This window comes from Synchiropus splendidus, chromosome 2 (genome assembly GCF_027744825.2).
Source record: "Synchiropus splendidus isolate RoL2022-P1 chromosome 2, RoL_Sspl_1.0, whole genome shotgun sequence".
Classification (NCBI taxonomy): domain Eukaryota; kingdom Metazoa; phylum Chordata; class Actinopteri; order Syngnathiformes; family Callionymidae; genus Synchiropus; species Synchiropus splendidus.
Genome location: NC_071335.1, coordinates 35,392,821 through 35,405,934, shown reverse-complemented (window position 1 = coordinate 35,405,934; position 13,114 = coordinate 35,392,821). Strand labels below are relative to the sequence as shown.

Here is a 13,114-nt window from a genome sequence, read left to right as displayed (position 1 = left end):
TCAGACATTTGCATGTTCACGTTAATTCAGAAACCTGTCGAGACTCTTGTGCTGTTCTCAGATCAACACTGTTTAAAGTTTATCCTTACTTTCTCACAGTAGTGTCCGCTTTGATGTTGTTTACCATTCAGTTCTTTCCCTTCCTTTGAGATAGTCATCAAACGCTTTTTTGTTCTCTCTTTCGCCTAGTTTGTTTCCCACATCTATTTGATCCGTTTGTTTACATTTGTGTTCGTCCACTGCTGACACCCAAGGCAAAGCAGGGCGTGACATCAGGTTCACGTTGGTCAATAAAAGCAGGTCTTGGCCTCCTTTTATAAGATATTGAATGTTCATTTTGTGGAGTGGAGGAAGAACTTTGTGGAAATCAAGAGCAATATATTTAAAACACAACAGAATACATATTCGAATATACAGGAAATTATATCTTTATTTACAAAATAAAATAACAATGTCTTCTGTTTGGTTAAATTGCTGATCTTATTTCTTCTGAATTTTGATTTGTTTAAACAAGTTGTAAAAATATAAATAGTACTTATAATATATAATAATAATAATAATATATAACATAATAATATATAATATAAAGTATAAATGTATACTCTTCTCATTAGCCATAATGCAGCTTTTATTTTGATTAATTTGATGTAAAGTATGATGTATATGATATGCATGTGATACCTTTATTGGTGCATGTCTGATTTAATGTGTATCTACAATACAATAAAGAGTAAAAAAAAAAAAAAAAAAAAAGCACATGCGGCTGAGGCAGATACATATTATTTCTGTTTTATTATGACTCACATGACAAAAACAATAAATAATACAAAACATTAAAGTATAAACAACTTGAGACAATACAAAAAGTTAACTTCCCGACTAATCACTTGAATGAAAGTCATATTCTTGACTCAGAACTTGAACAGAAAAAGTATTAACAGACGATGAGAACTCAAATGCTATGAATATGCAACACGAAAAAGCAACATGTTAGGATCAAAATGCCCAGATTAAAGAAGGATGATAGCTTTATTGGCAATATTGTTGTAGTTTTGAAAATTCCAATTGCGGTGGAAAACAGCGACAGTGACGTCAAAATGAACATATCTTTTATGATTTCAGGTTGTGGAGTGGATCCTGAATGTATTGATGGTTGTGTGCTGCCACCTAGTGGGAAGCCTCACAATCACACACCCGAACAGAACAAGAGCTCCACTGTGGTGACAACGACATGGCACAAGACAGCAGCACATCTATATTGTATTTATCTTGGCATATTCACACATATATATACTGATATTCCAAACAGAGTATTCTTTGACAGAGGAAAGAAATGATTTGAAACAGTCTGTGCGCTTGTCCACTCCCTTGAATCGACACCACCTGCGGCGCAGCGCGGCGCACCTGAGCGGACACCGCTCTGCTTTAAGGGCGCGCGTCAGTGGGAAGCCCCGCTGGCTGCGGCTGCCTTTATTTAAATGCAGCGCTCTTATCGTTGGAGAAAGACTGACTGTCCTGAGTTTGCACTCAATTGTTGGTGTAGTGCAGCCGCCACACGGGGTTTCATTCTGCACGCTTGAATCTCTTTTAATGTTCTTGTAATAGGGTTTGAACTCTTAACATTGACAGACAGTTTCTCCTGACATTGTTGCTCCTCAGGATTCGAATCACAGTCGCAACATCTACTGAGATGTCTGAGGGTCTCTGCAGTCTGGGCCAAAGGTTTTGGACCACCCCCATTAATATTTAAAATGTTTCCGATTATTAAAACAAATGATAAGAAGCAGCCTCCTGGAGACACTGTTGGAGTGCATGTTGAGTTCTAGTGTTTGGACACCAACAACCTCGAGAGCACATGCATCCAACTCAAGGTTCGGGGCGCAAATATGGCACGGCAATTCGTTTTATTTAAAACAAATATAGCTGGCTAAATTACAGTGCACCAAAAACCAGATTTGACGAGGGATCATACAACAGATTTCAGCTTGTCCAAAGGTAAAAACCACCGAGGAAGTGTCTCGGGTGGCAAGGTTGTTTCTCAATGTGACATACAGCAGTTGAGGCAAAGAGGCTGACAGGCCACTAAACAGTAACAAAACAACACAAAAACTCGAGATAAAATTCCCACCTTCTCAATTGCTGAGGATTCATAAGCTGGGCCCTCAAAAACCCAACAGCAGGACCCTGGATGGTCCATAACCTTTAACCCCAGAGAGCAAAGGTCACAGATGTAAACAGTGCGGAGTGATGACATCAGATGCCACAGGATCGAAGGTGAGGTTACACACGGAATATGGCACTTCCAAACAGCGTCAAGGTTTCGGCAGTGGATGTCCGCCTCAGGTGAAGCCTCTCTCACGCGCTTTCACATCAGAACCAATAGCTTCTCTTCACACCTCGTCGTGACCTTTTCAAAACGAATGCAGTAAACAGTAGCTGTAGTTGCAGTGGGAGATCGAGCATTGAATCGTGAAATGCAAATAAATAAATAAATATACGGAATGATATTGTTACTCGTGTTTGCAGAGCATGCGGATATGACGGGACTCTAATATACTTCAGCTTCATCGCTCAGCTTGTGTTTTAGTCGGTGGCACTGGTCACAGGTTGCTCTCCTGCGTGTCAGATGAGATGGGGTGCAGACCTCCGTTGTCGTTCAGTCTCTTGGCACGGTAGGTTTCATAGTGGATGTTGTGAGTGACCTCCTTCAAGTCCTGCAGGTGAGACCTGAGGAGACGGGAGGAAATGTTGTGAATCCATTCACGATGAGCAACAGGATGCAGCTCAGCAGTGGACGGCTGCAGAGAACCCAAACTGAATGATTGGAAAAACAACTGAGCAGTCAAGTCGACTTTCATGTCAAAACAAAATCAGAGTTGACAGTTGCACCACCGAGTGACCTAGAAAAATAGTCTCTGTTTGAAACACGACAGATTCAGAGCATATTTTTGTGCGTTGACATTTAAATAGAAGACCAAGACAGATTCTGTTTCAGAGCAAACGGTAAAAACTGAATGTCAGATGAAAACAACTAAAGATGAGGCTGAACCAGTGTTGAATACCAGGGGCCTGAAGTTTGATGTTTTCACATTTTCAAATGAAGGTTGTGGTTTTATGTTTTGTAGGGACATTTCATTGACTTTCATGCTTTCCCCAACCTCCCACCCTAAACGTAACCATCTAAAACAAATGGCTGAAATTAACCAAAACTCTCCTGAACCCAATTTCAATGATCCAGTTATTAGAAAGTTTAAATCCTCAAACTGAGGCTTAACTTTGTGGGGACCAGCAAAAATGTTGCCACAAAGTGAAATGTCTTTACAAGTCGGTGTGCTTCCAAGACACACACACACACATACACAGTCGTGTTACAAACATAATGTCATGATGCTTTCCCCTGCCTCCACCCTAAACCTAACCAACTAAACACATGGCTCACCTTAAACAGGACTCTGAACCAAACTGAAACCTAACGATAATTAAGTAATTTTATTGACGTTTCAACCCTCTAAACCTTGTGAGGACAGGCCAAAATGTTGGCTTGTCAACTCTTACAATTCACAACTATGGCAAAATATGGCCGCACGCACTCACACGTGAAGGCACAAAAATCCATGACAAAAACTCAAGAAATGTGGCACGGCAGCACTGAGCGCTGCCCTCATTGAAGAATTTCAAAAACTATCCTTGACCAAATGAAGAACATCAATGCACGGGTTAGTTCACTTTCACACCCAGACTGACATTACCTGATCAGAAAGTCTCTCAGGAGCGCGAACTCACAGTGATTTGGATTCTCCACTGCAAAAGAACAGCGTTTGAATGTAACAAACGGAATCTGATTCAGCTTGTGGTGAGGCATAAACAATGGAAAGGTCACCCACCTTCGACAACTCCCCATGCAGTCTTCCTCCCCAAAACCCTCTTCCCATTCACTTGATACTCCTTGTCGCTGCCCACCACGGCAAAGGGCATGGCCTCCTGTCGATGAATATTCAGAGAAGAGCCTTGTGTTGGTGACAAAACATTCCGATGCTATTTTAGGAACCAGTCTTCCCAAAAATGGATCTCATAAGAATGACTTTGAAAAGCATCTGTGATGCTGTGTAGAGGACAAAGTGCCTCCACATATGCAAGAAGATGTTAGCAGCATCAGTAACACAGAGCCTCAGGGTCAGGTCACCCACCCTGATCTTGTCGTTGTCGCTTTTATCCTCCATGTCTTCATCGAACTCCTTCTGAGGATAAAACTCGATCCCACCCATCTCCAGCTCCTTCCTCACCTGCAGCAAACGACCGACGGATGAGTGAAGTGAAGCACCACCTTCTGATGAATTGTTCCGCAGTCTCACCCTCTGTTTGAACTCCTGTCTCTCCTCGGCAGTCAAGGTGTCCGACTTGGCGATCACTGGAATGATGTTGACTGAGTGGCTCAGGCGCTTCATGAATTCCACGTCCAGCTGCCTGAGTCTGAGTGCAGAAAAAGAAAAAAACACAGGCCACTTGGTGAGAGTTAAAGCCACAACACACGTGGACAGAACACAGCAGTAATGAATGACTGAAAGAGTGACAGTGAAAACCACGGTCAGTCACAGTAACCATCCATGTGGCAGCTCTTGTTTGGTTGCACACAAATCCTCAGAGCGGAGGATGATCGGTCTCACACAGACTGCGATATAAACGTCACTCCTCCATTAGTGGGCAATTTCACAGATGTCAGCTCGAGCTAATTGCTTGGTGTTGAGAAGAGAAAGCCGTGCGGCTGTAAGAAGCTTTATTTTTGCGCGTAAATAACAAGGATCTGTGATGGCTTCTGTTATGATCCATCACTGGGCAGTCTGGACTTTTTCCTCAGGTTCACAAACGCTCAACTCACGAGTGTCCAGTTGGAGGGATGAAGTACAAGCAGCAGTGGACTCTTGTGTCAGGAATCCGCTTCTTCCTCGTGATGTTGACTTCTTCCTTCAGAAACTTCTCAAACTGCTCGTTGATGTACTTAGAAATGGGCTCCCAGCTGTGGAAATAACATTCACACCATGAAAAGATGGGTGGAAGCTTGAACCTAACTGCTACTTTAGAGACCAGGTCAGATAAGGTTAGTGACTTTAGACTCACGAAAACAGCTCACCAGTTGTCGTTGTTGATCTGATCCCCAAAACCTGGAGTATCAACCACTGTCAGCTTCATCTTCACACCCCCCTCCTCGATCACTGCAGACAAGACAACACAAATCATGCCACTGTTTATCTATTATTACATTATTATTATTACATATAATATATGTTATATGAGATAATATGTATTATATAACATTTTAAATACCAGCATATCTATTTAAATATGTTGCAGTGTCATTCAACTTTTTTTCCAAATCCTTTTTTTTTTGTTTTGTAAAATCACTCATATACTATAATGTCAATGTTTATGAAAGAGACTGGATCCAGCATAAAACTCTAACTTCCTCATCCTCTCACCTGAGTGTTTTGATCTCCACCCAGGCTAACTGAGATAATATTGAGTCTTCACCTCAGTTTAATGCGGTTTACTCCATACAATCTACAACGTCTTGCTCATTTAAAGTAATGTGTATTTCCTACAATTATATTGCATTCCAAATCTCTTTTTGCACCAACATGACACTTAATAGAATTGGCTTGACAACCATCTTCATGACAGGTCTCATCCACAAACTGCCACCTTGGATATTCATACATATCTACTGCATGTTTAAATCGCAGCGGAATCAAACAGTAAAGTTACAAGCACCAGTTGAACTTCGAAATGCTGTCACTAGCAGTTCTCCCATAAAACAAAATCCAGTTGTGAAATGCTGCACTTAACACTTAATGGATGCAACCATGGTTCTATGAGTGTGAGATGTGAATATGTATAGTTCATTAAGGTGGCATAGACCACATATTCTGGGATCGCCCCATTATTGGACATTGGATTACTTCAAGTGATCCTCTCTACGGACCCATTATTATTATCTCTGGGCATTTTTCCTCCAGTTTATATTACACCTTCTTCTGATGACTGTGAGAAAAAAAAATCTCAAGCTTGAAGCACCTGCAGTTGAACAATCGATACAGAAAAAGTAAACAGCTTTGCTTAATGGAGCAGTGAACAGCACAGCGATAGCTGAAGCCTGTGATCTTTAAGAGAAGATGGGGACCAGTCTTCAGTCTTATTTGAGCCCTGACTGTTTCGTTCTTTGAGCTGTTGCTCCCATTTTAATCACAGATTTTATATTGTCATTTTGAGACCAATTTCTGGACTTCAGAACTTGTTATTTATACATTATTCATTGTTATTATTATTTTTCCAACAAAAAAAGAGGAGCAATTTGCATGTGCTAAAACTGCTCACACTTCTGAGACTGCAAAGTGACGTTAAGCATCTTTGTCTTTGCACAGTTTTGTTTTCTGGAAGGAGGGAATGCAAGTTAATGTATCCCATTTTATTTGTAATTCACAGAGTTCTTTTATTCCACAGCAGAGACTGGACTAGGACTCCCCTATGTTGGTGGAGTGCAATGTTCAGCGGCCATATTGAAGCCTTTGAACTGTCTGTGCCACAGTGATAAATGTTGTAGTGAGGACATTTGAATATGGCATGTGTTTTGGCCAACTGGAAAATGATCCTGTTTCATTGACACCCTTGGTGCTAACAATGTGTTGTGACAGGTTCATCAAGTTTCCTTCACATGCTGGTGTCTCTCCAAACTTGCCCTGCAGCTCAGGGCAGGTGAGTCAAACACAGGTGTAGGTGAACTGTAGTCAATAAAAGGGATTGTCTTTTTTGTTTTCATTTTAAAAAATGACAACATTGTTACTGATATAAACTGCAAACATCCCAAAACAAAAGCTCATTAATTCAATGACAATTACGTCCACTCTATTCCAATGAGTTCTTTGGTTTCCTGTTGCTGCTGGCGGACTAACCAAAGTGAGGGGTCAGTGTCCACCTCGGGCAACGGCAGCATGATGATGTAAACTGAAGCAGCAACGACAGTGTTGCTGCAGATAAATCTCTGAGAGGCTGAAACAACATTATGTAATTCTACTGGGCAGATGAGACAAAGCTGTCATAAGCTATTCTGCATTCAGATATTTTCAAGGGTGAAAGAACACATGGTGGGTAGAAGTGCTGCATTTGTATTAGATAAGGCTGCGTATTTGAGTATTTATTTTTGATCTCATCTTTTTATGGACAGTTCATCGTCTTCCTATTTAACTGGATATGGTGTTCTCATCCTGTTTATATGTGAACTACTTTTTAGATGGTTGTTTTCATCCTCAGAGGTGCTTTAAAACAGCAGCTAAAAGTGCAGTCATGTTGTGCTTTTTGGATTAAGCTGCACTGGGGTGGGAAGCAAAGTTAGTGAACAGCATGATCAATGGCACTGTGGTGAACAACAAGGACACCTCTCAAATAGTGTAGCTTTAACTTACCATGCGAGACAGATTTGATCTCCACTGTTTTGGGAATCTTCTCGTCACGAGCCCACCCTGCACTCTTCCGGCTCACCTGAGACTTGAACAAGGTGTTGACCAGAGTGGACTTCCCCAGACCACTGTGACCTGTGGGTGAGTGTACAGAGGCTGGATTATTTTGATGTCCAAGACCGTCGCAGGCTTTCTTTCTACAGGTTATTGCTGGAGGCAAACCTCCATTACGGTGCCACTCACACGATCTCTTCACGGACCTACACTACGGTAATTTCTCACTGTGTGCGTGGTCACAAGAGACGGTTCTCATTTTGAGCAGGAATTAAATATAGCTGCATAGATGCATAGTTTTAACAACTACTTCAGAGAAGAGACCGGATCGGAAGTAACTGACAGTAACACACAGCACAATAGAAAAGACAGGACCTTACACGCAGTTACAAACAAGCACTGTTCGAGGTAAATAGGGAATAAGGGGCTGAATAGAACTGTTGTATAATCTGCTCTTTTACTATATGTAAAAGAGCATATTAGAGACTATATGTAAGAGACTATATGTAATGTAACAGTAACAGGGTTCTCCCCAGCGCTTTACCAGCATAGGGCCCCACTACACTGGGATTTTGAACCCCTACATTGAACTTTGACTCCAAAGTCAGTGCTACTTCAACATCAGCCGAGTAGTACAATGGACTGTGCTTTTGTGTTTGCTGACCCCAGCCCCTGATCAGGGACACATCATACACAAATGTTGTATAATTTGGTTGAAATAAACAGTCTTAAACATTCATATCTTTGCTCCATTCTAGACCTAAAATACATGAACTTCAGGACCTTTTTTAAAATACCTTCTAATAAAAGAAAAACACATCAGTCACACTGACCTACTACCATGATATTGAAGTCAAAGCCAGTCTTCATCGTCTTCTTCCTCATCTGCTCAATGATGGTGTCAATACCAATGTAGCCCAGCAGGGTGGATCCTCCACTTGTGCTGTTAGAGCCGCCATGGCCTATGCCGTGAGCATGACTTCCACCATGACTCCCACCGTGGCCGATGCCATGGGTGCTCACATGACTGGGACCATGACTCCCAATCGGCACAGGGATGGCACTTGGAGGTGGCGCAGAGACACCACCACCACCCAAGCCAAGCCCCTGGAGGGGGAAGTGGCTGGATGGGGATGGAGCCCCAACATTTGGAGGCTTGGCAGGGACCACAGGCTTAGGTCTTACCTCTGGAGGAACCACGTCTGACATGTCTGCAGAGGAGAAGAAGAGGGAGAGGCAATGAGCTTTTCATGAACGACACAGGGGCCATGTTCCTAGAACTAGGTCAGTGGAGCAGCACAGACCCCCTCCTATTTCTGCTCTAGTTTAGGAGAAACAGACATTGACATAAAAACTAAATATTTTATCATCCTAAAATTCTCTCAAGCCTCAATACAGTAAGTTGTGTGTTTACTTTCTTAGACATTTAGACAACAACACATCAACAGCCAAATAAGAATGACAACATCCTACGTGCCTGTTATTTCACCCACATGGTCAGTTGATATTAAAACCTGAATTAATACCTGAATTTGAATCATTAGAATGTTATATCATCTATTATTCTGTTCATAACTCAAGCGTTGCACTAAAACTTCAGGCTCTAACGTGAAATTGCAGTTGCTGTCAGCACAACAATAAAAGCAGTAAAACCAACTTTCCAGACATGAACAGTGCTATTTTTGAAAATTACTCTACTTCTTTTTATGGAGGGGGGGCATTTTCATCATCGTTCTTTCAAATGGTTTTGTTTTGTCATATTTATTTGGTATGATACGCACAACTGACCTCACCATACAGTAGCATATAACCGTAGCGCCCACATACACTCATCCAAGCCTGAAGGCATCTGACACCAACAGTTGCATGAATGAGCACTTGATATCTACTTTCCGACAGCACTGTTGTATACTGCTTCATTCATTGGAAACTAAAGGCATACTACACTCACTCAGTCCCATGTTAAGACAGGTAGTGCAATATTATTACAGGTGGGAGTTTTTCACGTCAACAACACCACACACTGGGATTTACAACTGGCAAAGCCAATGACAATGATTGTGTTTATTGATCAGGTATAATTGTATTGCACTTTTTTTTAGAGTGAATTAAGCATTCGAACTAACATGAATATTTTCCTGTAATGATGCACTGTTCACTATTCAGGACCACATCAAGGATGCTGTTGTTGTTGAACACTGACTCTACGAGCACGAGTGAGCCTGGTTTTATCATCCCTGGAACCTGATCCAAGAGTCTCTCGAAGGCAGATGGGTTGAGGAGGAACACACGGACACATACAGAGCGGCCGTGTTCGAGAACACACAGAGCCACTGGCTGTCACATTGATTCACAACAGAGCCTCCACTACTGAGTCTCTCCCACACGGTCACACTCAAGATGCTCCGGAGGAGCAGCGCTGACCCGCTTTCAAAATCCATGTTCCTCGCCATCAGCCCACAGATGCGCATTTTACCTTCTAATACGCTGTGGAATACATCAAACCGAGTCACCTCACTCGCTGCCAGGTCGAGCCCATTGTCTGCGCCAGTTCATGTCATGCTTGGCAACAACGTTACCAGCTAGCCGCCTTAGCCGCTAGCTGCTAAGTCACACCCACTGATCTCCATCCACTGACCTGCAGCAGGTGCTGGCTTCGCCGGTAGATGAGATCCTGCAAGAGTCAGATATAAGCCCGTAGCGTGGATTAAAAACCAGGTGAAGTGTGCCTGCTCCTGGTATCTCTCCGCCTCGTCCTTCCTCAGAGCGAGAACCCCCTTTCACGTTGTTACCAAGGCGACACTGGGGAGCGAGGGATGCAGTGCGCACGCGCATTTCCAAACGCCTCAAGCTGAGTTTTTTTTTTTTTTTTTTTTTTTTGAGGAGCTCTGACTGACAGTAGGTCACATTCACTTTCATTTGAAGTTTGAATAAATAAATAATGAACGTTCACTAAACCGTTTACTTCAAGAGATCAGAATGATGAGTGGCACCATGAAGATAAGGGAAGAGTGGCGAGTATGAACGTCACAGAAGTGTTTGTCTTGATGCTGAAGTACAGTGTCAGTCAGATGGAGGTACACTGTGTATTTGTAGAGAAACGTAAGGTCTACAACTACTCAATATGAGCTCCATTACTGACTTCATCACATAACATTTGGCGGTTAGTTAAAAATGAAAACAGAAAATAAGTGAGCTGTTGTGAATATAATTCCATGCAACTGCACAAAACAGTTTTGCATTTCTCTGAAGACACAACGGACATTCACTTTGGAATAAATAGAGAGATATTGAGCGTAACAACTCTCGATCCTGCTTGGTGCTGATTGGTCGAATGATCCGTTAAGTGTTTGTACTTCGCTGTTGTCTGTGTATAGTGAAATGTAGTTGTGCATTGCCCTCCAAGGCATGATGTTTGCCAATGATATAGTGATCTGTAGTGAGTAAAAAAGAGGTGAGGGAGAAGCTGGAGAGTCGTAGGTATGAGCTACAGTATGCAGAGAGTTGAGCTGATGGGGACGGGTTGGAAGAATTGAATCGTCATTTGCTAAAAGAAACTATAGAGCAGCATCTGCTCAGGAGGAGACGGCACTATCAGGAGCAGTTTCAAGGCATCACAGAGCGCCACTGTGGCTCTGATGTGAAGAGTTTCTCAATATTTAAGCACGTACACTTCATCTTGGAATTTCTCCTCTGCCTTGTCCTGCATCCCACTCGTCATGGTATGGAGTTAATATGTTTCCATCGAGGTCTGTTTCCTGGCTAATCTCTTTGATGCCCCTGAATAGCTGCTGTTGTCACGTCTCTGCTCAGCACGTCTGTTTCTCAGCTGATAAGGAGCGACAACTTCATTTCCCCCACGATCCTCCAGCACCACCCTGTTTAATTTACGCCTTCACCCGCCAGAACAATGGTGAACGCGATCAAATAGGAAGTATTGTTTGGAGCTGGTGTTCTGGTTTAGCTACGGACTCACCCACATACACCGATCCTGGGTAATACATGGTGACATAGTCAGGATCCTCTGGCTCTGTCGTGTGGTTTTCTGAAACAGGAACTGCTGTGGTCTCTGGCCTCTGGTTAACTCTGTGCTGCAGCTGGGGCGGCAGGTTGAAGGACCCCTTTGAACCGATGCCAAAGCTGTTTGTGTTGAGCGGATCGTGCGTCGCGGAACGGCTTCGACTGCACTTTTCTGAGGATAGTTCCTGTAGTTTAGTGGACACACAGTCATGGTGAGCTGGAGCTAAAAGGTCAGTGTGAAATGGTCCGGTTTCAGCCAAGCTGTCGTCCACATGATGTATGATGTCTGGCTTCCAAGCATTTGGTGGTCGAAAAGTGGCTTTCCAATTCAGATGTTCCTCACGAAATGTCTTGTATCGACTGGTTGTGCACAGACATTGATCCCTGTCTCTTGAGTGACAGCTTGAATCCCCTGTAACACACTTGTGTCTGTCCATTGGAGTTTTCTGACTCTGAGCTGTTGGTCTCAGTCCAGGCTTCTGGACGTTTCCCTGAATTGTCCTGTTGTGCTTAGAAGGAGGAGAACTCCACCTGTCGTCCGGCTGATTTCTGCTGATATACGGACACTGTATATCCTCCTTTGCTCGGCCCCGGTCAAATTGCTGTCTCCTGGCCTCTATATGTGGTGAACATGCAGGGCGAGTCACTGGTGGAGTCGCAGGTAATCTTCTCACTTCGTGACTGAAATAAGTTGCATGTGAGGCATCAGAATATGGACTGTGTTGTTTTGAGCTCGTGGTCACTTCACCCTGCACAGGTGGAGCCTTAATTTCTGCCTGTCTTGGAGGAGAGCTTGATCTCAGATATGGGACACTTGCGTTTCTCTGGAAAGTTCTTGGTCGGCCCTCATCACCCTTTTGGTTCAGGCTTTGAAAGGGACAACACCTCTCTGGAGTTTCAGCCTGGTAATGGTCTTTTTCTCCATGTCCAATCTTCAGGATCGATGCAGGAGTTTCCTTCAGGCTGCTGGCTGCCTGCTGTTGGCTGACTTGCATTCCAGGAGTCGTTGGATTCAGTCTAGCCGTCAGAGTTGGAGATAAACACAGCTTGTGCAAAAATGTTGACGGGCGTCTTAGAAGTGAGGGGGAGGACTGGATGTATTTGGTTGATGGCTTCAGTGAATTTAGCTCGCCTGCGGAAGCAATGGGGGAGAAGACGTAGGGTGAACTCTCAGACTTGGGTTTGGTTCTTGGAAGTGTTGACCTCTGGATCTGGTTCCTCTGCCAAGTCTGACCAGCTTTAACATGAGCGACTGGTTTATCCAGGAACAATGAGGGTGGCACCAAAGATCTGGAGAAACAAAGACAAAATCACACAAGTAACACCCGATGACTTCATGTCAGCTGACTTGTCCAGCCCTGAATATTAACATTGGTCAAGCTGAATTTTCCATCACAGCTACATCTCAGATGAAGATTGCCCAGTTATTTATTCTCACCATGTCAGGAAAGGAACTATTCATCATTTAATGTGCTTTCCACCTCCATGTAGTGAAGCTATGACATTCGGATTGAGCTCTCCTCTATTAATGTCAGCATGGATTTGTTCGTTTCGGTTTTAATTGGATTCACTTGAGCAGAAGCATGGCTTCC

The 13,114-nt window shown here is 43.2% G+C and overlaps 1 protein-coding gene across 1 annotated transcript; it reads right to left on the bottom strand.

The window, feature by feature from the left end:
* Positions 1-775: 775 nt before the first annotated feature.
* septin3 (septin 3) lies at positions 776-10,320 on the bottom strand. The gene is made up of 10 exons (XM_053855178.1): positions 10,141-10,320; positions 8,336-8,713; positions 7,455-7,583; positions 5,129-5,210; positions 4,877-5,014; positions 4,353-4,470; positions 4,188-4,283; positions 3,885-3,981; positions 3,750-3,801; positions 776-2,727 (listed from the first exon to the last, which is right to left on the bottom strand). The coding sequence occupies exons 2-10, from the start codon at positions 8,709-8,711 to the stop codon at positions 2,601-2,603; spliced, it is 1,215 nt and encodes a 404-aa protein (XP_053711153.1). The 5' UTR covers positions 8,712-8,713; positions 10,141-10,320; the 3' UTR covers positions 776-2,600.
* Positions 10,321-13,114: the final 2,794 nt, after the last annotated feature.